At 49.3% G+C, this 25,733-nt stretch overlaps 1 protein-coding gene across 8 annotated transcripts in view; it reads right to left on the reverse strand.

Moving 5' to 3' along the window:
* The window catches only part of RALGPS1 (Ral GEF with PH domain and SH3 binding motif 1), a 293,692-nt gene that overhangs the window by 36,331 nt on the left and 231,628 nt on the right, over positions 1 to 25,733 (reverse strand). For all 8 annotated transcript variants that reach the window (XM_084799382.1, XM_084799386.1, XM_084799385.1 and 5 more), the window contains 2 exons: positions 3,860 to 3,997; positions 1,858 to 1,951 (listed from right to left, as the gene is read on the reverse strand). In XM_084799382.1, coding sequence (XP_084655508.1) covers positions 1,858 to 1,951; positions 3,860 to 3,997 — 232 coding nt within the window. The remainder of the gene's footprint in view (positions 1 to 1,857; positions 1,952 to 3,859; positions 3,998 to 25,733) is intronic.

The following is a 25,733-nucleotide window of genomic DNA, read 5'->3' on the forward strand; positions in this document are numbered from 1 at the left end:
TGCGGTCATGCGCCTGCCCACCCTTCTCTATGTATAGATTGTTCCCACGCCACCCGAGTGTCCAAAGTCCTGCTTGCTTCGTGCTAGTGGCCATGCTTTCTAAGTGGTGGACACTGGGTCATTTTCCTTAAGTTGATAACAGACTAATAGCTGAGAAGGAGACAATACAGGCCGGGCCTCTTGGCAGGGGATCTCCCTCAAGGCAGATGATGGCAAGGTATCAGAAGTGTCCTACGTCCTTGCATCCTGGGCATCGAGGAGCTCCTTCTAGGTGTGAGCAGGCCACAGCTCCCAGCACCGGCACAGTCACAGCTCCTGCCACTCGGAAACAGGACCTCCTTAGAAAGAGGACTTTCCGTGGCTGGGGGCCTGGGGGCAGGAAGGCAGCCCTCCTCCCTGGGTTTGCCCAGCTTGGCCCAACAAAGAGCCTTTATGAGCACTCGGCTGACTGTTGTTTAGCGTGGAGGGCTGGGGGTGGGGGAGGGGTGGGGGTGGTGCTCCCCTTCTTCAAAATGGAAGGAGTAATTACTCATAATCTGCAGCTTGTCCAAGGATTGTCTCATGTTCACAAGTATTTATAGGCCACTTTTCTCCTTAAAGTGTATTAGTGTTAATGAAAAACTACTGTCTCTTTAATGGCAAGACGGGTACACGAATGGAAAACATTATACTGGAACCTCAGTGGGAATAATTTCACACTCCAAGCCTCTCTTCAGGAACAGCAAATGCTTTGTAAATAAAATGAGCTCCATTCGTGATAGATGCTGTTTGAGTGGGGCGTGACCTCTGTGCCTCCCGTTACTAGGAGCGAGATCACATCTTTGCACCACTTCGCATTAATGTTGACTAACGAAGGCATAGCAACAGCGAGGACAGGATGTCTATGCTTCCAACGATGATTAGAGCCTCTCGTGGAGTGCTGAGAGAAGGATCTCCAGGCTCCACTCTGATGACCGGGATTCACTGGCTGCTACAGTAGCCAGGTGGGATGCCTTAACAACTGTTCCCAAAATCTTCAAGTGACTGGGAGCTATGGTTCTGGTCCATTTTCTCACACTGAGATGACACAAGAGCAGGCTTTCAGACACAAGGCTGCAAGGGACTAAACAGCACTAGATGGTGGAGTCAGGGAACCACAGTGTGCAGAAGCAGCCAGTGAGATGGGATGTGAAAGAGATTCTGTGACAATGGCGAATGACCAATCACAAGATGGCCAAGGCTTGCCTGGATGTCAGGCTATGTGGGAAAGCACTGAGCTGAGAGTCAGTCCAGGCAAGATGGGAAGCCAGAGCCGACTTAGAAACAAACCCAGCCTCTCGCTCTAGATACTGAGCAATGCAGGGTACACACTCAGGTGCCACCAATGACAGGAGAACTGCAACCAGAGCAGCACAGAAGGAAGATGAGCTGGACGGCCTGGGGCCTGAGAGGTACATCCATTCACAGAAGCATGGAGACTGTGCCTGGGGCCTGAGAGGTACATCCATTCACAGAAGCATGGAGACTGTGCCTGGGGCCCGTGGCTAGAGCTGGATTGAGGGCTGCAAAGGGCTGAGAGGCTCGTGACTGCTGCCTCATCTGCCTGTGAAACAGGACCTTGGAGAACAATGGCCTAAAGATACGACCAGCTGGCCTTCTAACACAGTGCCAAGGGGCCCTGTGAAAGCCAGAGTGCCAACCCCGCCCCACGCTTGGCTGTGGAGTCCACACATGTTCCCCAGGCAACATGGAAAGGTGAGCATACTGTCTCTGTCATCTGTGGGGCTTGAGGGGCTGGGGGCTGGGGTGATGGGGCATGGAAGGGACCAGGTCACCTGCAGCGGGAGGACGGGCCGCCCAGGGCGGACAAGGACTTACTTGTAGTTATCGTCTTCTACAAACTTCTGCAGCTCCTCGATGTAGCGCACGGACCTCAGGTACTTCTGCACGTGCGGCAGGGTGGTGAGGTGGTCTGCAACAGCGGGGACAAAGCTCACAGGTCTGACTCTGCCTCAGCCCAGGGAATGCTACTACAGACACACTTGGGGGCATGCGGCTGGGCTGCCCTTGGGGTCAGAGCCTGGAGGGTGATCAGGTCTGAGCTCCGCCCTTATAGAGAGTGACCTCAAGCAGACACCAAGTCTGGGGAAAGGTGAAGCCCTGGCCCCCAGAACACACAGAATCACGGGCCTGCGCCCAAACAGACTTCAGTGATGATGGTGTGTAGCCTCCTTCTGTGTGTCATGAACGCAAGGCCATCCCAGCCCGCACAGATGTCCAACCAGGATGGCAGCTCTGCGCCATATGACAGACATCTGTTCACTTTGTCTTGTGTAGGAAAAGGCTGTTCCCACCACACAAAGGGGAGGTGGTGGCAATCTACAAAGGTCCTATCACTGAGAGGTGGCAAGGCCAGGTTTAACTCTAGCTTGTGAGGCCGGTCCCACACATGTCATCTCCTTCCTGGAACCACTGGGCCTAGCCACTTCACTGTCCTTAGACTTTGACTGTCATGTATTCCTCCTAAGAAGGGGGGGCAGACATGAAAGGAGAGAGGCTGTAGAGAGGGAGCAGCTCTGAAGGTCGTCTCTGTCCCTCTAAGTCTTTGGTGGGATCATCATCCCTGAAATGTGGACAGCGGCACCTGCTTTCCAAACTGATAGTGGCTGGCACAGTCTACACACAGTGACAAGGATGTCCACTTGTGTATTCCGGGACACGCTGGAGGCTAGGCACTGTGTGTGGCCCTGTTTTCACACATGAGCAATCTATAGAGAGAAGAAAGGGGGACTTTTCAAGATGTGGCACTGAGACTTGTTCCCCGTGTGACTCTGAGGCTGGGTCTGCGCCTGCAGACTATGAACAACAATGAGAGTGTTTGGAGGCTGCAGAACAAGCATGCCGCTCTGGCAGTGCAGGCCTCTGAGGAGAGCTGGCCTACGCTGTGGACCCCATCCTTCCCTGAGGCGTGGTGACTGGTGTCCTCCCTGTGGTCCTCCCAAGCAGAAGCAGCCAGAGGTCTCACACCCTGTACGGCAGGTAGAACTGTCTTTTTTCTCACATCCCCCATGCTGTGAAAACCTGAGGCAGAGAGGCCAGCTTGCAGCTCTGTTCTTCACTCTCCTTGTCGCTGCAGACTCCCTGCCTGGTTCATTGTTCCTTCTCACAAAGGACTAGGGTACCTCACACATGTTTAGCCTCCACACCAAGGTCACAGTCTTGTATAAAACTGGTGTCCATGTGGACGGCCTACTCAGCATCCTTCTCAGTGAGCTTCCCTGTGTGTTCCAGGCACCTGCCATTGTGCTTGCCCTCTGCATCTGCCATACGCAGCAGAGCCTAGCCAGTTGCTTACCAAATCTCTCTATTTAGGTCCACAGCTAGACTACAGGTCCTAGCCTCCTGCGGCAGAGGTGATGCGTGCCCTTTGCCAGTCTGGCCAACAAACTGCTCATATCAGCTTCTTTTTTCTTACCTCTGCCAGCCCAGTGCAGAGCTTATGAGGGGACTCAGATGGTAGAGCTACATACAGAAGGAATCTGGACCCAAATCCACTTACTTGAATTAGAGCCATCTGGGAGCCCACCAGGCTCTTCATAGATAAATGGAACAGAGCCATCCAGACCTGGGATAGGCCACTCACTGGACATGTAATCTAGCGGTCAGACTGTGTTCCTCGTGTGTACCTAAGCAACAGCAGCATCTGGTCCACGGAGTCTTTGGAGATGTATGAAAGGGCTAGCCCATGTCTAAAGCTCAAGACACCACAGTATGGAGCTTTGTGGGGCTAACCTGACTCCTGGAGCTTTCTTGTGGCTGAAGTGCTGGGTCCAGGCTGCAACAATGCAAGATTTCACAGTTCTAGCACTAAGGAACTAACCGTAGCTGCAGGAAACCTGCAAATCAGCAATGATCCGGAGGATGTTGTTCATCTGGTTGGATCTTTGTTCGTTTTCCATGATGCTGCCAGAGGCAGGGTATGCAGAGTCAATGTAGATCAAATCCAGAAGGTAGATGCCTAGGATTAAAGAAGACACTCATTATGGTAGCTGCATTACAAATCCCAGAGTTAAACAGTGCCCTCTGCAAGAAGGCATAAAGGGCAACTTGTGGAAACTGAACATACTATTTGGACTTGAATTCTAATTTTGACTGACTCATTTCTCATGCTCAACTGTATAGAGAGATTTGAGCAATGACCGAAAAGGATGCTGGAAGATTCTAGCATGTCAAATTTGCAGTCTTCAACAACAAGGTTTTGTATATATTGTCCAAATGGAAAACAGCAGCCCACTCTTTAATGACTGGTGAAGTTTAATAACTAAGTCTAAGCTGCCATGCCCAGGAGAACAGCTTTTGTGGTTTGTAATTATTTATTTACCTATTTGTCTATCTGCCCCCATGTGTGCACACATGCACACAATTATGAATTAATGGACAGAAGTTAAGAATGAGATACTTCTCCGTACAAAAGCCAATGGTGGGCAGAGATGTCTTCTGAGATGCTTAACAAGAAACAAGGCATGATGCAAAAATGGTACTCTAATGGCCAGTGATGGGCTGGGGTGGGGGTGGGGTCTCCATACAAGTCACTTGTGTGAGAAGGTGACCGAGCAGGGGCCTGGCTCCTCAGGCTGAGCCTCTACACAGCTATCAGCCGACTGACTACAAAGTCACACTGCAGACTATCTGGGGATATCAGAGAGAAGTGGATGGAGTGTCCTTCCAGGAGCCCTCCATGAGTAATGCCAACAGATAATGCATGAGGGACTGGGCAGGAGAAGCAATGCAAAGAACCGAGGACAGAAAAAATGATCAAGACAGAGAGAAATGACTGACATGGATGAAAACAGACTTGATGGAGATGATTCAATGACTCCAAATTTCTATGCATGAGGCAAACAACATTTAAACACATAAAACCACCAGGGATAAAAAGTGATTTTTTAAAAATACTATGTCTGCCTGGTGGTGGTAGCACACTCCTTTAATCCCAGCACTTTGGAAGTAGAGGCAAAAAGATCTCTGAGTTTGAGGCCAGCCTGGTCTACAAAGTGAGTCCAGCATAGCCTGGGCTACAAAGAGAAACCCTGTCTTGACAAACAAACAAGCAAACAAACAAACAAATAAGCTACAACCAGCCAGGAGTGCTACACCCCAAAGGAACGCCTAGTAAGTTAACATGGTCAATGCCATGTTATCCACAGTCTTTGACCTTAGCATGCTCCACCTAGGAATGAAGTACAGAAAAAATCCAACCCCTGGAAAACACACACATAAGAAACTTCTAAGTTAAAAATAGATCTATAGTAAAAAAACAAAATCTGTCTGCATAGCTTTGACAACTTAGACAAAAACAATACTTCTATGAATTGCAGTGTGCCCAAAGCTCTGCACTTGAACGAGGAGTCTGCAGGCAGGCATCTGACATCCTCCATGCCCACAGCCAGAACCAAGAGGTGCTCCCCTTGCTTTCAAGATTTCTAGGGCTGGAAAGATGGATAGGAGAATGCATGTCCACTTGCAGAGGGCCCATGTTTGGTTTCCAGCACCTACGACAGACAGGTTGGAACTGCCTGTGACTCCAGCTTTCTCTGGCTTCTGTGGCACCTAAACTCATATGCACATGCCGCAGTGTGTATACACATACATATAATTTAAAATAACAAAAATAAACCTTTGAAAAATATAAAGATTTCTACATTTAATAATTTTAAATGTAGTAAATCCTAAAGGGACTTTCATAATCAGAAAATGATGTTAGCTTTAGAATATATAAGTTAATTTTATCAAAATGTTTATACACTAAACCCTGACCAATGTCAATTATTACAAACGACAGTTATATATGTATGTTATATCTTACATATGTATAGTTATATCTTTCATGCATTGTATATTTTCATATAATACATAATTGTGTTGCAAAACAGTCTGTTTGAAGAAACAGTAAGAGCACTCTATTTTTTCTTTTTCTTTTTCTTTTTTCTCTTTGGTATTTCAAGACAGGGTTTCTCTGTGTAACTGCCCTGGCTGTCCTGGAACTCGCTCTATAGACCAGGCTGGCCTGGAACTCACAGATCTGCCTGCCTCTGCCTCCCAAGTGCTGTGATAAAAAACATGTGCCACCACGCCAGGGACATGCTCATTTTCTGATTTATCCTTCCAAATGCCCACTCTGTAAGGGAGGAAAAGGAAGCTCAGAGAGGATGTGAATTTCGCTTAAGGTCACACAGCTGGTAAGAGACAGAGATGGGAGTGGGACCGAGGCTTCCTCCTCCAACTCAAGCTTCCTTCCACCACGGAGGACCTCGGGTCCCGGGTACCATGAGTCACTCGTCTGCTTTTAAAATAGCTGCACATTGTTCCAGGAAACCATCAAGTCACAGAAGCATCTGCTGGCACTCCTCGCAGAGGCCATGTCCGTTTCCTTGCCTTCTGACGGCACTGTTTTCCAATTTTTAATAATTGGTAATAATTTTCCTTGAGTAAACATTCTAAGGGTGGTGGGTTTGAATTCACAGTCTTAGTCTTTCTCTTGAACTTAGTGTTTTCCTCCTCCTTTTCAAAAAATGTAACTCAGTTACCTCCCTGAGGATTCGTGGCAATCCTGAAAATCCCATTATGGCTTCGACCACAACAAAAAGCATCCCCCGGTGCTGTGTGGGGGTGGAGGGACGTGTGCCATGGGGTGGGGAGGTTCCAGATGCAGTGTGCAGACTCCAGCTTGGCTGACTCAGAGGCCGGGCAGCAGCTCAGCCCGGAAGCAGAGCAGAAGGAGGGGACTGAGGTTTCCTTGGGTCTGCTGTGAAGCCCCGTCCCTTCCTTGACCATCACCCGTGGGAGAAGGAGGCTGGGAAAAGATAAAGGGGTGTATAGTCTCGCCACTGCGTACTGGGATCTACAGCAGCTCTGCCGGGATGTAGCCCTGGAGTCACCCTGCTGGTCTCCAAAGCACACAGTGGGCTCTGCTCAGACACAGCTCTACTTGGAGACTCCCTTGTGTTGCACCAAAAGGACAGTGTGGCCCGGAGCCTTATTCCCAGTACTCTGGAGGCAGGAGGATCAGGAATTCATAGTCAACTGTAGCTGCTTAGTGAGTATGAGGCAAGACCAGTCCAAATTTTATGAGACCTTGTCACAAAAAAAAAAAAAAAAGACGCTGACCCAGGTTTACTAAGCACTCACTACCCCCTGGTCTAGATGTGGCCAGACTGTTCCTGTGCAAGGACAATGCTGCCACCATGACTCCATAGTCTCTCTTCTGTAGACAAAAAACAGAAGGCAGAAGAGGCTGCATTGCTCTCCTAGGCCACACAGTTGGGACAGTGGCCAAGGCAGGATTCACTCACAGCTCTGTCCAGCTGCCATGCTGTTAGTCTCTTTTCACTGCAGCCAGAGGCCTGCAGTACCTGGAAGCCAATGAGGTAGGATGGAGCCGTACAACAGCTGACCCGGGGGAGGGGAGCCCAGGCTGTGGCTCTTTTCTTTTCTACTTTGGGATTAACATTCTCCAGAGGGGCTCATAGTGGGGCTGTGGCTACTCCCTCCTGCTACACATACCAGGCCTGCCTGAGCACATCTGTCTCAGGTCTTACATCAGTGGCCCACCCAGACTTGGGGGCCCTGCCAGCTCTGCCACACAGCCCCACAAGGAGTAGCGGAGGGATGTCCATGGGAGGGATGGTCTGGCTACAACTGCCATAACCATGGATGGTAGGTACCCAGCCACCAGCCACACAGGACCACCCTGCAGCTGGACCAGTGCTGGGAGCCCATCTGGATTGGGACAGTACGGCTCCTGTTCCTGTTTAGACAGTGACTGCAGCAGATGACACTGTGCTGCTGGCCCACTACCACAGACAGTAATTGGACCAGCCACTGGCTTTGGCTGCAGTGGGGATGAAAGGTGCCAAGGGACCAGGCTAGACTGTGAGGTACTGACCTGGGGGGAGGGGGTGCTTATGGGATGGGAACCACCACTGTCTGTCATGGAGGTGGTGGGGGTGGGGTGCTGCTGGTCTTAGGACTCCTTTGCAACTCCCTACTTGCACTGCCCACACTGTACTAACAACGGAGGCTTAGGAGGAAAAAGGAGTGGGCCAAATTCCCACAGCTTCTGAGTAGATAGGGGCGGGAATTTGGGCCTATCTTGACAGTAGTGCTAGGGGACTGGTCTGGGAGGCATGGGCTGGCCCAAGAAGAGGGTGCCAGCTTAAGCTGGGGGTATGAGGAGTGGAGCTGTAGCCTGCCACCTGGGGGCACTGTGGCCAGCCAGCACAGCCCCAGTGTCTACTTTGAGCCAAAAGGTTCCCTAGTCCTCGTGTCTGCCCTGTGCCACCTTTGTACCCGCTGACAAAGGAGATGCCTCCCAAGAGAAGCCCTGTGTGGTGGCAAGCAGGGAGCAGGCTGCCCAGCTGAGCCAACGTCCACAGCTGGCCCAGCGCCCCACAAGCCGGACACGACTCACTGTGTCCTTGTTCTCTCATGGCCGCCTTGTCTCACTTCCAGCCCCCGTCTGGTTTTGGTTTTTCTCACACAGCTATCTTTTCAATATGGAAAATTCTGCTGTGTCGAGGGGAAAAGAAACCTGCCCGGCAGGAGAGCATGCCACTTTTCCATTTTACCGCTTTCTATTTTCTCTTTTCAAAATCTGAGATGAAAGACTTTTTTCCACGCTCCTTTTGCTCTGCCTGAAAAGATGACTTTCAGAGTTCAGAAATGAGGAGCTGGCACCCAGAGCTACACTTGTGTGGTTCCACCCCACAAACCACCCTGGTAAATTCCAAATGAAATAACAGAGTGCCTGCTCATTAGAGTTTGCGTGGTTTGCGTTGGTTTTGAAGACAGCACTGAGCAGACCCACTGTCTGCGGGCACCCCGGCTCCCTGAGAGGACGGATATGATTGCATTAATTAATGCCTGCCAATTAACATCTACCAGGCAAACTGGGGACTCCAGCATGAATCCTCATCTAAAGAGCGATCTTTATTGGAAGTCTGTGGCCTCAGACAGCCAGGAGACAAATGTTTCCCAGGCCTCCAGCAAGGGGCCTGAACGGGCAGTCACATGTCAGGTGGGGGGAAGCCATGGTTTCTGGTTAAGCACATGGCCTCATTAGCGATCACAAAGGCATGTGGACAAAGTCCTGTAGCCTGGACAGAACCCCAGGGTGTGGGAGAGTCACATCCCCTCCAGACTCCCTAGGTGAAGTGAGGACACAGACTCAGGTTTCCTCACGCCCTGAGTAGGACCTGGAGCTCTACAGGTGTGAGGAGGCCAACGACTGTGAGCAGAAAGATCCCAGAGAGCCACGAGGCACAGCACGTGCCTGGCTCGGATCAGCACTCGGAAGGGTGAGGGGAGGCCCCCATCTGTTTACTGTTATCGGACTTTCTTGCACTGGACACTATGCTGTATAAACTATCTCACTTGATCCTTCAGTAACTTTATTGGCAAAAGAAAAGAAGCTGACGCGCTGGTCTGCCCAACACCCTACTCCTGACTCCTGGAAACAGCCCTGATTTTCCTCTGGGAGAAATCCTACCTCCCACACTCACAACCCATGTGGTTGGTGGGCCTGGAGCAATTCCATTCCCTCCTCTGCCCTGGGAATGAAAACAAATTTTATAAAATAACTATACTGAAGAGAGGGGGTAAATCCACCAAATTGTTCAGAAAAGAAAGAAAGAAAATCACAAACTATCCACATATGATGCAAAGTCTTATAGCTGAGAAAAGAAATACAGCTGAAAATACTTATGTTAACACTTTAGCTAAAAAGGGAAACTGTTTTATAGAAATAGAAAAACAAAAGGAGCACAAATAAAACCACAATAAAAGTTTAAATTACAGTTCTTTATTTCTGTGTATATGTCTGCATGTGCACACTACAAAATGCATGTGGAAGTCAGAGGGCAGCTCGCAGAAGTGGGCACTCAGCTCCCGCCATGTGGGGTCTGAAGATGGAACTCAGGTGGTCTGCCTTGGTGGCAAGTTCCTTTCCTCACTGAACTATCTTCTGGTCCATAAAATTTTAAAATTAGAAGTGATAAATAAAAGTGAAGTTTAATTTAGGAAAAAAAAAGTGGTAGTGGTGCACGCCTTTAATCCCAGTACTCAGGAGGCAGAAGCAGGCAGATCTCTGAGTTTGAGGCCAGCCTGGTCTAGAAAGCGAGTCCAGGACAGCCAGGCCTACACAGAGAAACCCTGACCCAAAAAACAAAACAAAACAACAACAACAAAACAAAAGAAGAAGAAAAGATAAAGCAGTCGAGGTTTCACTATGTATGAATAAGGGGGAAAGGAAATAAGAAAGACTGGCACAGAAGCAGGGATGAGAGGGGCTGTGACTCCAAATGTGGCAGGAAGTTAAAATACTTTCTGAATATCCATGCTTCTACCCATAGACCCGGGCTCCTTTCAGAAGTTTCTGTTTGGAGTGGACAGGCATCACTGGAAAGATGGAGAACGTCAAAGTGTGAGAATAAGACACTGAGTACTTGATGCGAGAGGCCTGCACTGCCACCTGAAGCCATGTTGATGTCCACGGGGCGTGCTGCTGTTGGGCACCATGACAGTGTCCGTGGTCCAAACTGCCACCAGAGACCATGCTGAGGCCCATGGAATGTGCTAGCGCCAGAAGCCAGGTGGACGTCTACGGTCAATGCTGTCAGCAGATACCATGTTTAAGTCCATGGTCCATGCTGCTGCTGACTGTGAAGGGCAAGGAAGCGTCTTCTACAGCGGTACCGATGACTGCAGACTCACAGTTGAGAAAGAGAGACATAGAAGGCTTCTGTGACAATCCCCCCCAAAAGTAACACCCTAGAAGAAAGCCATCAAAGAGGATGTGTAAACACTGTGGTAAGGACACTCAAGTGTAGCTCTCCACAACAGATGGCTTCTGGAGGTGCAGGTGGGAAGGGCTCACTTTTCTTTAAGGGTCATTGGCCATGCTCCAGTGACAATATGGACAACACTAATTGGATTTTTCTTTTTTTAATCTTTTTTAGCCGTGGGTTGGGAGAGGGTGTCTGGAAGAATTAGGAAGTAAGGATGATTGGGGTGCATTATGTGAAATTCACCAGTAATATTAAAATATCATGTTAAAGAGAGGGGGGGGCTGCGTATTCAGCCCTAGGCAAGACATCTGTCTGTATCAATTCCCTCCCCCATCTCCACCCTGCACCACCTTCAAGGCTCAGGCACATCACGGAAGACGACAGAGAGGAGGGCTGTGACTTGCTGTCTTCTGGACATGCACAGCTATGATGTATGAACTCATAGCAGCTGAAGTTACCCACATGAGACCAAGCTAGCCAAAATCCTGGCACAGTGCGGGTGGATGACCGACTGCCAGGCTCCACACCATACTGAGGGGCGACTGGCGGGGGTGGTTGCTGGGGAGGAAGATCACTCTCTATTGAGGATGGAGCCACTGGTCGGTTCCCCATGCTCCAGTGGATGGGCCACCCATGCACATATAGGCAGTACTACATGAACTCAGTGGGCCACTTTAAAACTATGGCATGAACATCCAGGAGTGGTGGCACACACCTTTATTCCCAGCACTTGGGAGGCAAGAGGCAGGTGGATCTTTGAATTTGAGGCCTTCCTGGTCTACAAAGCAAGTCCAGGACTGCTAGAGCTACACAGACAAACCCTATCTCGACAAAAAAACAAACAACTACAACAAAAGCCATGGAATTGCAGGGGCTGTGTTGGGGGAACAAAAGAAGCTGAAGGCAGGGAAGGGAGTACACGTGACCGTGTTTCACTGTCTACATGTACGTATGACATGCAAAAGTAAGGAAAACAAAGATAGGTGAACTGAATGCTTAGGAGAAAAAGCTTGTCTTCTCAAAATTGTGTCAGGAAGAGACAACTTTCCAATAACCAAAAAAACCTTTGTAATAACCAAAAAGAGAGAAAATCTTAGCAACAAGAAAGCTGCTATAATCGAGAAGCTGGAAACCAAATCGCTGAATGAAACTCATCCACAAGACCTCCAGAGGAGCCTGGGCACTATGTCCACAGCGTCCTGGCACAAAGACAGTCAGAACTATTTAGAGTTTCTTTCTTTCTTCTTTTTTCTTTCTTCTGTTTTTTTTTAGGACTGGTGTATCAGTTGTAGTAAAGCCTAGCAAGGGTGGCACAAAAGGGGGACACTGGTGCCACCTGAAGAATGAAAAGAGGTCAGATGACAATGCAGCCCACAGAGCCACAGACCAACACCAGGTGTGAGAAGCCCTCTTTTGAGTTGTTGGCTGGGGATGTCCAAGAGATTGCCCAAATATTACAGGCTACTGCTGTTGCCCTTGGTTGCCCCTGCCCCAGAGGGGAAAGGTAAGCCCCACTGTGGAAAACACTATACACTTAGGACACGGGACACAGAGGGCACCGTGAAATCCCCCAAAGGAGGGAAGCAGGCAACAGTCGCACCCAGCTCTGGCCAGCATGGCATGATAACCCTAAGGGTGCAGTAGTGGCACATGCCTGGGGGTAACCAACAGCCCTCTAGTTGCACTTAAGACCAGCTCAGCAAGGGGAAGTCATGGTGGTACTGGAAGCCAGTCATGTCCCCAGGGCTTGGAGGAGAACCTACAACCACCACTTTACTAAGCCAGCACAATCCCTAACTACTTTCTAAATATTTATCCGTAGAGCCACAGGCAAGTTCTCACCCTCCTTAGTACACAAAGTATTACTTGTATGTGTATGTTTTGGAGGCCGTGTGTGTGTGTGTGTGTGTGTGTGTGTGTGTGTGTGTGTGTGTGTGTGTTTGTGTGTGTGTGTGTGTGTGTGTGTGTGTGTTTTAGGGGCTGTATGTGTGTGTTTGGATGTGTGTTGTGTATGAATGAGTGTATGTGTGTGTAATAATAATTAAAGTAAAAGAGGCCATGAGTTTGAGAGACAGCAAGGGTGGGTACATGAGAGTGGTTGGAGGGAAGAAAGGAGAAAAAAGAAGGGGGAAATGATATAACTATATTATATTATCAAAAGCAAAATGATTTTTTAAAAAAAGAATGAAAAGAAAGAAGGGCTAGGAGATAGCTCAGTCAATAAAATGCTTGCCGTGAAAGCAAAAGCCCCAGATTAAACTGGGTGTGGTGATGCACAGCTATAATAGCAGCACTGGAGACACAGGGACAGGTACATCCTTGCAGCTCACTGGCCAGCCGCCTAACTGAACTCAAATGCTTCTCCACATTCATGGGGAGACCCTGCCTCAAAAACAAGGTGGAGAGCAACTGAGGAAGACACCTGATAATGACCTCTAGCTACCATGCATGCCTACATACATGAACATGTCTCAACATACATGCGAAACAATTAAAATAAAAATATTTTCAAATAAGTTCATAAAATAATCAAAATATAAAAATACCTATAAGCCAGATAGGTTTCATGTGATCTCAAGAGATGTTGAAATGATTTTGACACCTTTAATTCCATTCTTTAAAATGCCTTGTAAAGCTGGAGAGATGGCTCAGAGGTTAAGAGCAATGTCTGCTCTTCCAAAGGTCCTAAGTTCAAGTCCCAGCACCCACATGGTTGCTCACAACCATCTATAATATGATCTAATCCCCTCTTCTGGTGTGCAAGTGTTCATGCAAACAGAATCCTGTATACATAATAAATAAATAAATCTTTTTTAAATGCATTGTAAAGCAGACGTCATCAATTTGATGAGAGATGAGTATTAGAAAACTATACAGAGCTGGGTGGTGGTGATACACTCCTGTAATCCCAGCACTCAGGAGGCAGAGACAGGTGGATCTCTGTGAGTTTGAGGCCAGCCTGGTCTACAGCGAGTTCCAGGACAGCCAGGACTTACATAGCAAAACCCTATCTCAAACAAACAAACAAAAACAAAAGCAAAAGAAAACTAAACAGTATTGCTAATATTGAAATATAAGTAGGGACAAGTATAGCGTGTCTGCCACATATCAGATGCACAAGCCAACGGGACAAGACAAGCAAACATGTGAAGTAATGAGAGGTGCACAGTGCTCTGCCACTGCTGGCAAATAATGTGATTAGCTATCATAGCAGTTTATAATGAGACGACTTAGGATAACCAATTGAAGAAACGTTAGTCCTAAGAACAGAGTACAACTCAAACTAAAACCCCAGCACCATTCTTACACCCAACAGTCGTCATGTGGAAACTGTAATGGAAAAACAGAACGGCAAAAAATACCAAACACCTGCAAGTAAACTCAAAAAGAAATGAGCAGATGCATACACATAAATGCTAGATAGAGAATTCTTACCACATTATTAAAATTAAATGTGAAAATTTCCAGGCTTATTACTCCTTCTCTGAATAATCCATTTTACTGAAATAAAGGAGTGGGGCTGGAGAGATGGCTCATGGGGGATGTTGTTGCCTGAGCACCATCCCTGGAACAAACCCATGCCGGCAGCTGTCCTGTGAGCCCCACATGGGTCCACACACACACATGCTAAGTAAGTCAGTGCATGCTCCCTCTCTATCTTTTCTCAGTTTCCCTGTTCTCAGGTGAGAACACAAAACTTCCATGAGTAAACTCCAAATTAACAAAGAAAAACATTTTTAAGACCCACAACTGGCCAACATGCTGAGAACAGGCCACTGTGAAGTGCTCAGCTCTAAAGGTCACACCTATATGACATCCCTCCCTCCAAGGCTCCAGGATCACCTCAGAAGAGAGGGCAGAAAGGCTCTAAGAGTCACGGGGGTAGCGAACTACAATGGAACGCATTCTCTGGACACACAGAGCTGCCCCTCACCTGAATTCACAGTGGTTTAAGAACACACAGAAGACCTAGCAAGCTCAAGCCAGACAAAATCCCAGCGTTGTAGACACAAAGGCCCAGCTCTGGCTGAAGAGCTATCAGCAACTGACGGCTGCTGAGGGCGGGGGCAGTTTTCTTCATGATGGTGTGGTCCTTGGTAGCTCAACCGCATTGGATGGCTCTATATGCAAGATTATTTAGGCAGCACAAAGTGGACTTGATTGGTTTTTAAAAAGATAACACGGAGTTTGGTGGGTGAGGAGGTGGGGGTGGATATGGGAGGAGTTGGATGAGGGGGGTAAATATGATCAAAATATTTGAGAATATGAATTTTTCCAAGAATGAGAGAATTTCATAAAGACTCCCAAGGACATAAAATGAGATATATATAAGAGATTAAATAAATAATACTGCTAGACGGGAAAGCTCAGTTTTACCAGGTCAACGCCTGCCCTGCTGATGTGCAGATGTCATGATTCTAGTTTCCCTGGGTTACATGAGTCCTGAAAGAAGAATGAGGAGGAGGAGGGCGTGTCCTCATTAGTGCACACACCTTACAAAATCTGAAATGCATGCTACAGGTCACCTGAAAGAGCAAACACCCGCCCCCACCAATAAAGGAGCGAGCACATTTTGGGAAGAGACTTTTAGGAGCACCCTCAGCCCTTGGTTGAGGGCTTGGTCAGCAGGGTGTGGCTGGAGGACCACATCCATTTGCTGATGGCCTCTCCACAGGGGCCCTTCTTCAGCCCCCTCCACCTGCATCTGGGATCTTTCTGAATCCCCTTCCTTTCCTCGGTAGAGAGAGGCTTTCCTGGCCGCTGGGCTGCCTCTGCAGCCTCTCGGATGGACTGCTGACCCACAGACTGCCTCTCCCTCCCGTTTGTCTCTGCTCTTGGGCTCCGCTGGCCGTCCTTCTGTTATAGCATGGACGCCATGCGCAGTGTGCAGCCTGGCTCTACACTCTTCAGACTCACCATCCAGGTGGACAGAGCAGGGCACAGAGAGTTGGATCTAACTGGGGCCAACGCCGAGGCTTTATGTACACACACTGCTACCTCAGGGTGGAAGAGACTAGCTGCCACTGGCGGCATCCCTCTCCACAGCCACCCTGTCACCTCCAAGCTAACCGCCCTTACTTCTCTGAGTGCCATAAAGAGCATCCAGAGGTGCAAACATCATCAAAGGAAATGAAAGATGACTCTCAAAGTGAAAAGCCTCGGAAACCTGTGTCTACACTGGGTAGAACGGAGGCTGCCACGTGCCAAGGAAAACACTCCTAAGCGTGTCTTTCCAGCGCTGGCTCTGAGATCTGCTACTGTGCACAGAAAGGCTCCCCGAACGTCCCAGGCCATCAGGATCCCAGCCAGAGAGTGAGCTCACAGACGGCTGCTTTAGTGGCCAAAGTATTTTCCATTTCCCCTAATACACTCACGGATCTGTGGCCACTTGGTGCCTAGCCTTTAAGTACACCAAAAATAACAAAGCTGTGGGCTTTACTCATGACTCAATGGAGACTGTAACCGACCCCATGTTCTGGGCCTCCGTCATCAATCTCCCTGCATTCTCTGGGAAATGAGGGGCAGATTTCTAGAGGTCTAGCTAGATCCAAACTGATCTCTACTTCCTTAGAGCCATCTCACAGCAGTGTCCCCATCTCCGTGAGCCCCACCCTTCTCCAGAGCACTACGGAGAAGCAGCTGCTGTCCAGTCAGATCTAGCAGGCCCAGACCTGCCCTTGCTTCCCAGCCCACTCCTATGGGCAGGGTCTGCAACCCAACCAGCGGAGGGCACCCAAAGAAACTAGTGTTGTGGCTACTCTGCCACTGAGCCACCACTGGCTAGGTCCCCTCTTGGGAACTCAATTTTCTTAGACAGTGACCCAAGACACTTAAACCCCTGGGCTCTGGATTCCTGGTACCCTCCTTGAACCCTGTCCTATTTCTTTGTCCTTTTATCCTGCATCGATTTGACCCCATTCCCCCTCCTCTTTACCGCATACAGTTGTCCCAGTAGGGTTTGGTGTTAACACCGCCTCCATCAGACACCCCTTGCTACATCATCAGAGGATACTTGTGCTGAGAACAGTGGCCACATAGGATTCCAGTGCAGGAACTGGGGGCTGCAGATCTGTCTGGCACTCAGAACTCCACACACACACACACACACACACACACACACACACACACACACCGGAGGGAAGGTGTGGGAGCACCAGGCATCTGTGTTCAAGTTCCAGCATTGCTAGTTTATGATTGGTTCCGTTGCTGCCCAAAGCTCTCCCAGGCCTCTGTGGAGACTCAGGGAGATGATACACGTGTAAGGCGCTGCCAGAGGATCTGGACAGAATGGGCACTTGGTACAGCTACGTGGAAAACAACGGTGACAACTCCAGGAGGGGATAGAGATATGTAACTGACACCTCACAGAGGCTCCCCTAGGTTGTCACTAGACAGAGGCCTCTCATTCACTGAGACTGGGGTGGGAGGTGCTATTGCTAGAATTTACAAATAAGCTCAACAGAGCTTAGGGCAGATGTACAGGACAGAAACTGAGCAACTCTGGGCCCTGTCTCTTTAAAAGGAGATCATTTGGGCTTGTCCCTGGCCTCAGGGATTCAGGCCTAGGAAGGCTGGAAAGCTTGGGCAGAGACAATGGGCTGCCCAGCAGGAGCTGACCTGGGCTTGTGCCGTGCTGCGTGTTCCCTCTGCTCACATGCACTTGTGGTTGCTACTGGCAGGAGAGGATGGGAATGTGCCCAGAGGGAAACCCAAATGCTTGTCTGCTGATAAACCTCAAAGCCCAACAGATTTCACCACATCCAAGGATACAGTCCATGGAAAGAAAACCCAACAAAGGGATGTGGAAAAATACTAGCAAGTCATGGGCTGCAGCGAGCCAAGGCCACAGAAGCAGGGTGCATCCGGCCCTCCGCAGCTTGGTCCAAGCTCTGGGATACAGTGTTAGAAACGTGGTGCAAGAAGACAAGGCTTCCGGGATAGGCAAGGATGGAACTGTAAAACCGTTAAACAAACAAAAAACCCTAACAAAAAGTTAAAGCACACTTAAGAACTAAGGCAGGGGAACAGCTCCGTGGCACAGTGCCTACTCTAACAGGCATGAAGTGTGGGGTTAGAGCCTTAGCATCACACAAACAAACAAACAGCAACCTCTGAACTCAAACAATTAACATCAGAGGCAACAAGGAGCCGCACTGGGAACGAACGTGTGGCAGGTATGGACGGCCAATCTGACAAGTCACTCCAGTGCCTTGGAAAAAGTCGAGGGAAGAAACGTGCATGAGGAAACTGGGGGCCTGTGAACAGAGAGCTGACCAGGGCACAGCCTGTCCCCCACCAGAACTCAGCCAGTTCCAGGAAAGAGCCCTGTCCCTAGGCACATCCTGGCTAAACATCTGAATTAAAATAAAACCAACAGTGAATAAACAAGTCCAGAGAAAAGGGAAAACCTAAAACCCCGTGATGGTGACCCCTGGCCCTCCAAGCAAGTTTTGGGGCTCTCTTTGATTTGCTCCAACTGGAACTCATATTGCACCAGACTGGCAGCACCATACTTGTCCTTCCAGCTGCTTCCTGCGTGAGAAGAAGCAGGAAGGATCGTTTATCTACAAGTGATAGAATGTGTTGGGTGATGTGCCAATTGCTTTAATTCTTTGGTTTATTTATATGCTTATTTGTTTTTTTGAGACAAGGTCTCATATAGGCCAGGCTATGTTATGGATAGTGACCTTCTTTTTGAACCACTGCCATTCCTGCTTCCACGTCCCAAGTCCTGGGACTGTACGCCTGTGCTACCATACCTGGCTTGATTTTTTTTAAAGAAGAAAAATATTTTCCCTTACTAATTATGGTGCTTAGGTATAAAGACCCAAAGAAGTGCTGTATGATTTCCGATAGCATAAATGTGGTCAAAGCTCACTTTTTCCATATAAATCCATGGAAGGGTATAATTCACTGCAGACCAAGGCAGCTGACATCAGCTTCGGAATTTGCCATTAGCAGATCAGCTCTGAGGTCCGTTGCCTTGTCAGAGGTCTGTGAAGGCTGGAAGGCTGCCCACACCGCTGGGTCATAAAACAAGCACTCAGGGGCTATGAGGGTTGTATGTGATCTGTGTGATAATGGTAGGCTCTGAGGATGGATGTAGCTGCATACAACAAGGTAGGCCAATTCTGTGAAGGCCAGTTTCTGATGGGGCAACAGTGCTTTGCCTACGCCACACATGTACAGCAAGCGTGGGAAGCAAGAGTGTGCCAATTGCCACCCACACCCTACAGGAAGCACCTATCGAGGCTGACAACAGTGTGGTATCAGTGTGGCGGGCCATCAGAGAGTCTTTGAGAACCTTTAGAGCCCACCGCAGGGCCATGGTGAGGGAGGAGTCACTGGTGGCAGTGGGCACAGAGCTGGAAAGACCGCAGTCGACACTCAGGGACCTCAGGAGAGTCAGAACTCAAAGGAACATCCCATATCAATAGCACAGCCTCGGAGCAGAGGGAGGAAGCAGCAGCTGGGGCTTTGAGCTGAGACCCATGCCTGCATTGCCTCATAGAGTCTTGGATCTTACAGAAGAGAAAAATGAGGCTCAGAGGGTCTAAGTTGCTTGTCTAGGGTCACACGGTGAGTGTGTGGCAGACCTAACTGTACCTCAGGTATGATTCTGGAGCAGAACAGCTGATCCAAAGGCAGCCATGTTTTACGTTGCTTTGTTCTGACCCTGTGTCACAAGGCAGCCCTGAACCAGATCCTGGGCTTCAGAGAATTGTCTCCTTAGCGGACCTGCTGACAGCCCACAAGGGAAGCATCGTTACCTTCAGTGACCCTGCAGAGGGCAGACTCAGAAGGGCAGCAGAGCTTTCCAAAGTCTCCCCAGCCAACAGTCAGAGGAGGCACGCTCTGGCCCAGGCTGGCCGTAGTCCTGTTTTCAGCTCGCCCGCAGGCCAGGGCTAGTGGCTCCAGAGGTCCTGCTTTTCAGTCATGGACTTCCAGTTTTGTAGCCATGCCATGTGGTCCCTGACCTGTGTGACCCTGAGTCAGGTTCTGGAGGATGGAACCCTTCTGGGGACTGGAAATGTCTTTGGCCAGCACAGGACCTACAACTCAGTTCCAAGTGTGTACAGAACTAAGAGCTCAGAAGCCAGGGCTGAATCAGAGCTGCTGCTGGCTTCTGCGGCCTGGCTCCTCCAGGTTGCTGGGCACAGGTATTCAGACTCAAAGGCTTCCTTCAGGAAGAGCCTCCACTCAGGGATCTGCACTGCCAAGCATGTACCTCACAGCACAGCCCTGGGAGATCTCTCATCTCAAGCACTGGAAGTTGACAGCAAGATACCAGTGGGGGCCAATGAACAGGCTAGGTTTGGGAGTGGGAGGCCAGCCAGGCTCATGAAAGACAGCAGCTGCTCCAGGATCAAGTGGCCAGTGGGAAGCCAACATAGAGAGGGTGGGGCCCTGGAGCCAGGAGGTCTACGGGAAGAGCCAGCTCCTGCTGGCGGCTTGTGTTGGCTTGTGTCCAGTGGCCTTAGGACACTCACTGGCCCTCTGACCATGCTTTGGCCTCAGGAGTAGGGAGCCAGAGATGAGGGCTTCTCTCCTGCAGGGCAAGGATGAAATGAAGCAAGGTATGGACCTCCCCAGCCCTGCACAGCTCAGTACTGCCGAGTGTTGCTAGTGGCATCAGTAGAAATGGAAGGCCTAGACTGCAAAGAATGGACGCGTGCCTTAGCTCCTGCTCCCCACAACAGACCCTCCTTTCTTTAGCCCCACATCTCGTCCTGTCCACAGACTGGACAGCAGCTTACTCCTCCCTGCCCTCCCCCCTTGAGATGCACCAAAACCAGGGCTGTCTGGCACACAGCACTTCATTCATTCATTAATGTATATGTTCCCCCCCCCATTCACCAAGCAGCTGGCTGAACCAAGCAGACTCCATTCCCTGAGTCTCTGCCAAGTTCTGTGCCAGCCTCATAGGCTACAGTGAGGACCACCAGACACCCTGCCATGTCTGTCTGTCACTAATAACATACCTGTATGTATTCTTTCTCTGTTCCATGAAAGCCTCCCAGCCAGCACGGAGCTGGCCCCATGGGGATATACATAAAGCACCTCAGTGTGGATCACAGATGGGGAGTCCTCCTACATAAGAACTGAAAATTCTAGACTTGAGAACAAGAGAAATTCTGCACACACCAAACCTAAGTGAGAACCGTTCAACCCCCAACAAAATGTGCTTATTCCTAAGCTGTAGTCTCTCAGAAAGTATCATGTCACTAGTGACCTGGTTCCTACACAGTGGCTTGGGCAGTAATAGGCCGATGAGCATCCTGACATTGCATAGCTACCTTATGAAAGTTTTCAATAAATCAACAATAAAGAGAAATATACCAGAAGCTGCTGCTGCAGCATCAAGGAACATCCGTTAGCATTTATGCTTCCAAAACATCTTGCTAAGAGCCTCTCCCTTCTTAGGTCAACGAGTATGCCTTGAGGAGCCCACTGTGTTCCTCAGGCCAGCATAGCCCTTGCTTCTGTGGGGCCCTCAGAGGTGCCAGGCAGTGAGCACTGGCACAGCAAGGACCATCATTTGACCAAACTGTGATGGCAACATGGGGAAGCCGTGCCCAGTCACAGCCATTACATATATTTTCCAAATGAGGAGAACAAGGCTTGGGAGGTTATATCACATGTCTGAAACCACAAACCTGGCAAGGGGCAGAGCCAGGCCCCCGATCTTACGCAGGAGCAGCCACTCTATCTATGATTGCATCAGAGTTCACGAGCACCTACAGAGAGCTGACAACTCCCAGGATTCCCTCTCTAGTCTGAGAGGCAAGGCAAAGGTGGGATGAGGAGGCCGCCTGCTGGGATGGGGGTACAGCTCAGTTGACAAGAGCTCCTGTCTGGTATGCAAGAGACCCTGGATTGACTTCCCAGCACCCCAGCCATGGTGGTGCACGCCTGCAGTCCTAGAGTCCTAGCGGCTAAGAGAGCACAGTCATCCTTGGCTGCACAGTGAGAGTGAGACCCAGCTGGCAGACATCAGACCCTGCCTCAAAATAAGAGGCTGCTGAGAGCAGAAAGACTTGCTGTCCCTCTATGCAGCCCTCCTGGCTGAACCAGAAAGCTAGAGAGCTGTTGACTATGGTCACCTCGTCTTAGAAGCAGGCATCCAAATGAGGACTCTGCAGCCTTTGGGAGTAGGTAAGTTACTGTGCACTTATGGGAGACACTCCAACAACAGACCTTGGAGGAAGCCTGGGTGCTAGATGTGGGATGTCACAGGGCCTGGTGAGTGAGTGTGCCTCCTGGCTCTCAGGTCAGCTTTGTGGTCTGTGAAATGGGGGGAGCAAAGGCTGTTGGGAGGCTGCCAGGGGAGCCCACAGGCAAGCATTTATGCAGTGCTGGGCATGGAGCAGGTGGCCTTCTGAAGGTCAAGGTGGCCCTCTCTTGAAAAGCAGATTTACAGGCAGAAATATCTCATCTGGAGTGTAAGGTTTCTCTTGCATTCTTTTTGTATGACTATTTCTGTTTCCAACATTTATAGATCCTTTGTGATTCTGCCAACATAGCACCCAGCATTAGTGTATTCTTTAAAAGCATTTTACATTGCTTTAAGTGTATGAGTGTTTTGCTCTCCTATATGTGTGTGCATCAGAAGTGTGCCTGGTACCCATGGAGGTCAGAAGAGAGTTGGATTCCCTGACACTGCCTTAACAGATGGCTATGAAACACTATGTGGGTACTGGGAATCGAACCCTGGTCATCTGCAAGAACAGGAAGTGCTCTTAACCTTTGAGCTGTCTCTGCAGCCTCCCCCTCCCCAATGATTGTAATCTTAAGAGAGGCAAATCACCCATGCCATAAACTCACCACTGGTGGCATTTGGCACATCCTCAGTGCTTGGTACTTCCGTGCTTTGCACTGTGAATGGTGCTGCTATGAGCAAGTCCTTGTGGTTGTGTTCACTGCCTGAGCTGTGTTGCTCTGGGATATATACCCAGAGTTGGACTGTCAGCTCAAGCTGCTATTACTGTCTTAGCGTTCCTCTGTGAAACTGTGGATTTGCCATGATAATCACATTAGGAGAAACAGGTTTCAAAGTAAGAGAGCTTGCAATGTCATCTAAAGTCACCAAGAAAGAGTCACAGAGGCGTCACCCTGAGGAGCTCGGCATGGGTGCTCCTGTGCTGCCCATTCATGTGGGTCCTGTTGGGCTGAGGCTGTCTGAGGAGAAAAAGCCCTTTAGACGTGGAGGGACCTACTTCCAGGCACAAGAATGTGAGGCACAGAGGACGCATGGAAGGAGTAAAGCTCGTACCCAGGACTAGGCAATGGAGGTCCCTGGAGGCACTAGGACTCACCTCAAGCTAACCCTTTCCCAGTCTAACCTATCTTGCTGCTCAAGAGCCAGCTCCCTGGAGGACTGATACGGCAAGGGACTTTGTCCATCAGGAGTCTCGTCCCCAGTTTAGAGACTCTGCCTTGATAATCAGGGAATGCCTACAAAGATAAGAGTTGGTTTTGGTGGGGACCCTTCCATCTCTGCCTTAGTCACCCATCATGTGGTAGCCTATGCGTTCTGGAATTCAGATGAGACAAACTCTCTCTCAGAGTCAGAGTTTGCGTACATTGCTGGGACCACCTTGACCAAAGAAGAGGTGTCTCCAAATTTATTTACAGTTTAAACATCTTTCAACCATCTTTCTCTCCAAATGCCTTCCACCCAAAAAAAGGAAGAATGTCCACCATTCCTTAGGGCCCTGAGCCTGGGGGTGTCAATGGCATCATTGTATGCGGCCAGGGCGGAACAGTGCAGCAACTCTGAGCAGAGAAAGGGACAATGAGATGCAAATGGAAAAACAAAGCCCGCCATGTAAGAGCCATTACATCATTAATTGAAAACTAGCCCAACACAGAGAGCTAGCGCAGCTGTGGCAAAACCGGAAACGCAAATCCAGCTGACAGCAGGGTGAGTGGGTGAGCCCTTCGGGGAGGGTTCTAGGGATTCCAAAGCCGGAAAAAAAAAAACCCAAAAAACAGTATCTTTTGACTAAGTAATCCCACTCCTTGGAACTTACTCAGAGGAAATAATTCCAAAAAAAGATGTGGGGGAGAGAGGGGAGAAGAAAACATCTTAGACACAAAGGTAATTTAGTATAGGAAAATTTACTAACAACAAAAATAAAACAGAAACTGGAGATGTTTTTGTGTCAAACAGCAGGGAAACAGCTAAGAAAACGAAAGCTGAAAGCCTATGACAGAATGTGGGAGCTGCAGGTTGTAGGGGGTGGGATTTTAAGTGCTTTAAAATGTCTTACAGCACCGGACACAGCTGTTTGTTCACCTTTACGATGAACTTGTTTGCAGTCACTGTGTTTACCGTCCAGACGTAAGCCTCACTCTCATTGAGGTGTCAACACACACACACACACACACTCAGAGTAGCACACACTCACATACACAATCACATGCACTCACACTCACCCTGCTAACAAAGAGTGCAAAAGCTCTAAAGAACAGTACTTTCCAACCTGAATATGGGGACCACCACACCCTCTGATTGGTTACTGAACTGGCTGACCACCATGTTCCTGAACGGCCTGTGGCTCACAGTAACTCTCAGGTGTATAGAGGAACCCCACCTGGCCCTCCAGAACACTGTGTAGTGCCCCCTGTTGGTCTTGCTTCTTTACAATATGCTTCTATGCCATGTGTCCCATCACCCAGACAGCTAAGGGGTTCCACTGAGGGCTCTGAGCCCCTGTGGTTTCATCTTTGCAGTACATGGGCCCTCAGCGATGAATGCACTGTATAGGACATGATCGCCAAATCTTGTAGACACTTGGACCCATACAGTCAGAGCTGGGGACCCATGCACCCAGGCTGTCAGTCAGGGCAGCTGACAGTCTGTCTACTTCCTCTTGGAGGCACCCCATTCCACATAAGTGGGGGTGGGGGGTAGGGAAGTCTGCTCTGCTCACAGCCAGAAGCACACTACCCCTGTTAGCCTGACCCCTAGCTTTCCCTAGCCTGACAGCACTGGGGGACACAAGAGGGAAGGCCCGTGGCCTGTGTGCACCAGGTTGTAAACTGCTGACACCACCTCTGTTAGCCTGACCCCTAACTCCCTAGCCTGACAACACTGGGGGACACAAGAGGGAAGGCCCGTGGCCTGTGTGCACCAGGCTGTAAACTGATGACACCAAGAGTGCCATTCCAAGCTGGACTTTACAACTAACTGTGACAAATGCCAGGCACTAGAGTGGGCTGTGAGTGTACCCCAAATGACAAATTTGATGGACAGCGTCTCATTATCCTTACATGAAAGGTAAACATGGTGAAATTTTATGCTAGTTAAAATCTTTTTCAGGGCTGCCAAGATGGCTCAGTGGTGAAGAGGCTCATGGTAGCCAACCTAAACCCAACCCCCAGAGCCCAGGAAGGTTCGGAAGGAGAACTGACACCATGAAGCTGTTCCCTGACGTCCACAAAAAGAAATTAAAGCAAATATATTTTTAAAATACGTTAAGAAAGTAAATCCTTTAAAATGTGGTAACAAATGGCTACCAATCATCTGGGGTGGGGACTGGGGTGGGGAGACAACTGTATTTTTCAGATTATGTTCTGTTTACGATCTGGTGTCAAAATATTCCTTCCCCAGGAAATGACGATGAGAACTGAGAGTTGGTTTTTTTCTTTCTTTGACAACACCCCCTACCAAAACAAAACAAAAACCAAATGGACAATAACCAAAGGGGGGAAAACAACAACCCTGGCAGCCTCTTGAGAGTCCCCAAAGTTTCTTTTTAAAATCTCACTGGCCCATGAACTCCAACTCTGGGCCCCTGGCCTGAGATCACACAGAGCTCCCTGGCAGCATGGGGTGCTCGATGTTACAAGGCAAGCTAGCGCTAGAAACCCCTAAGGGTTGCTGAGCAAGAAGGCAAGACAGCG

This window comes from Acomys minous (assembly GCF_964271855.1).
Source record: "Acomys minous genome assembly, chromosome: 10".
NCBI lineage: Eukaryota > Metazoa > Chordata > Mammalia > Rodentia > Muridae > Acomys > Acomys minous.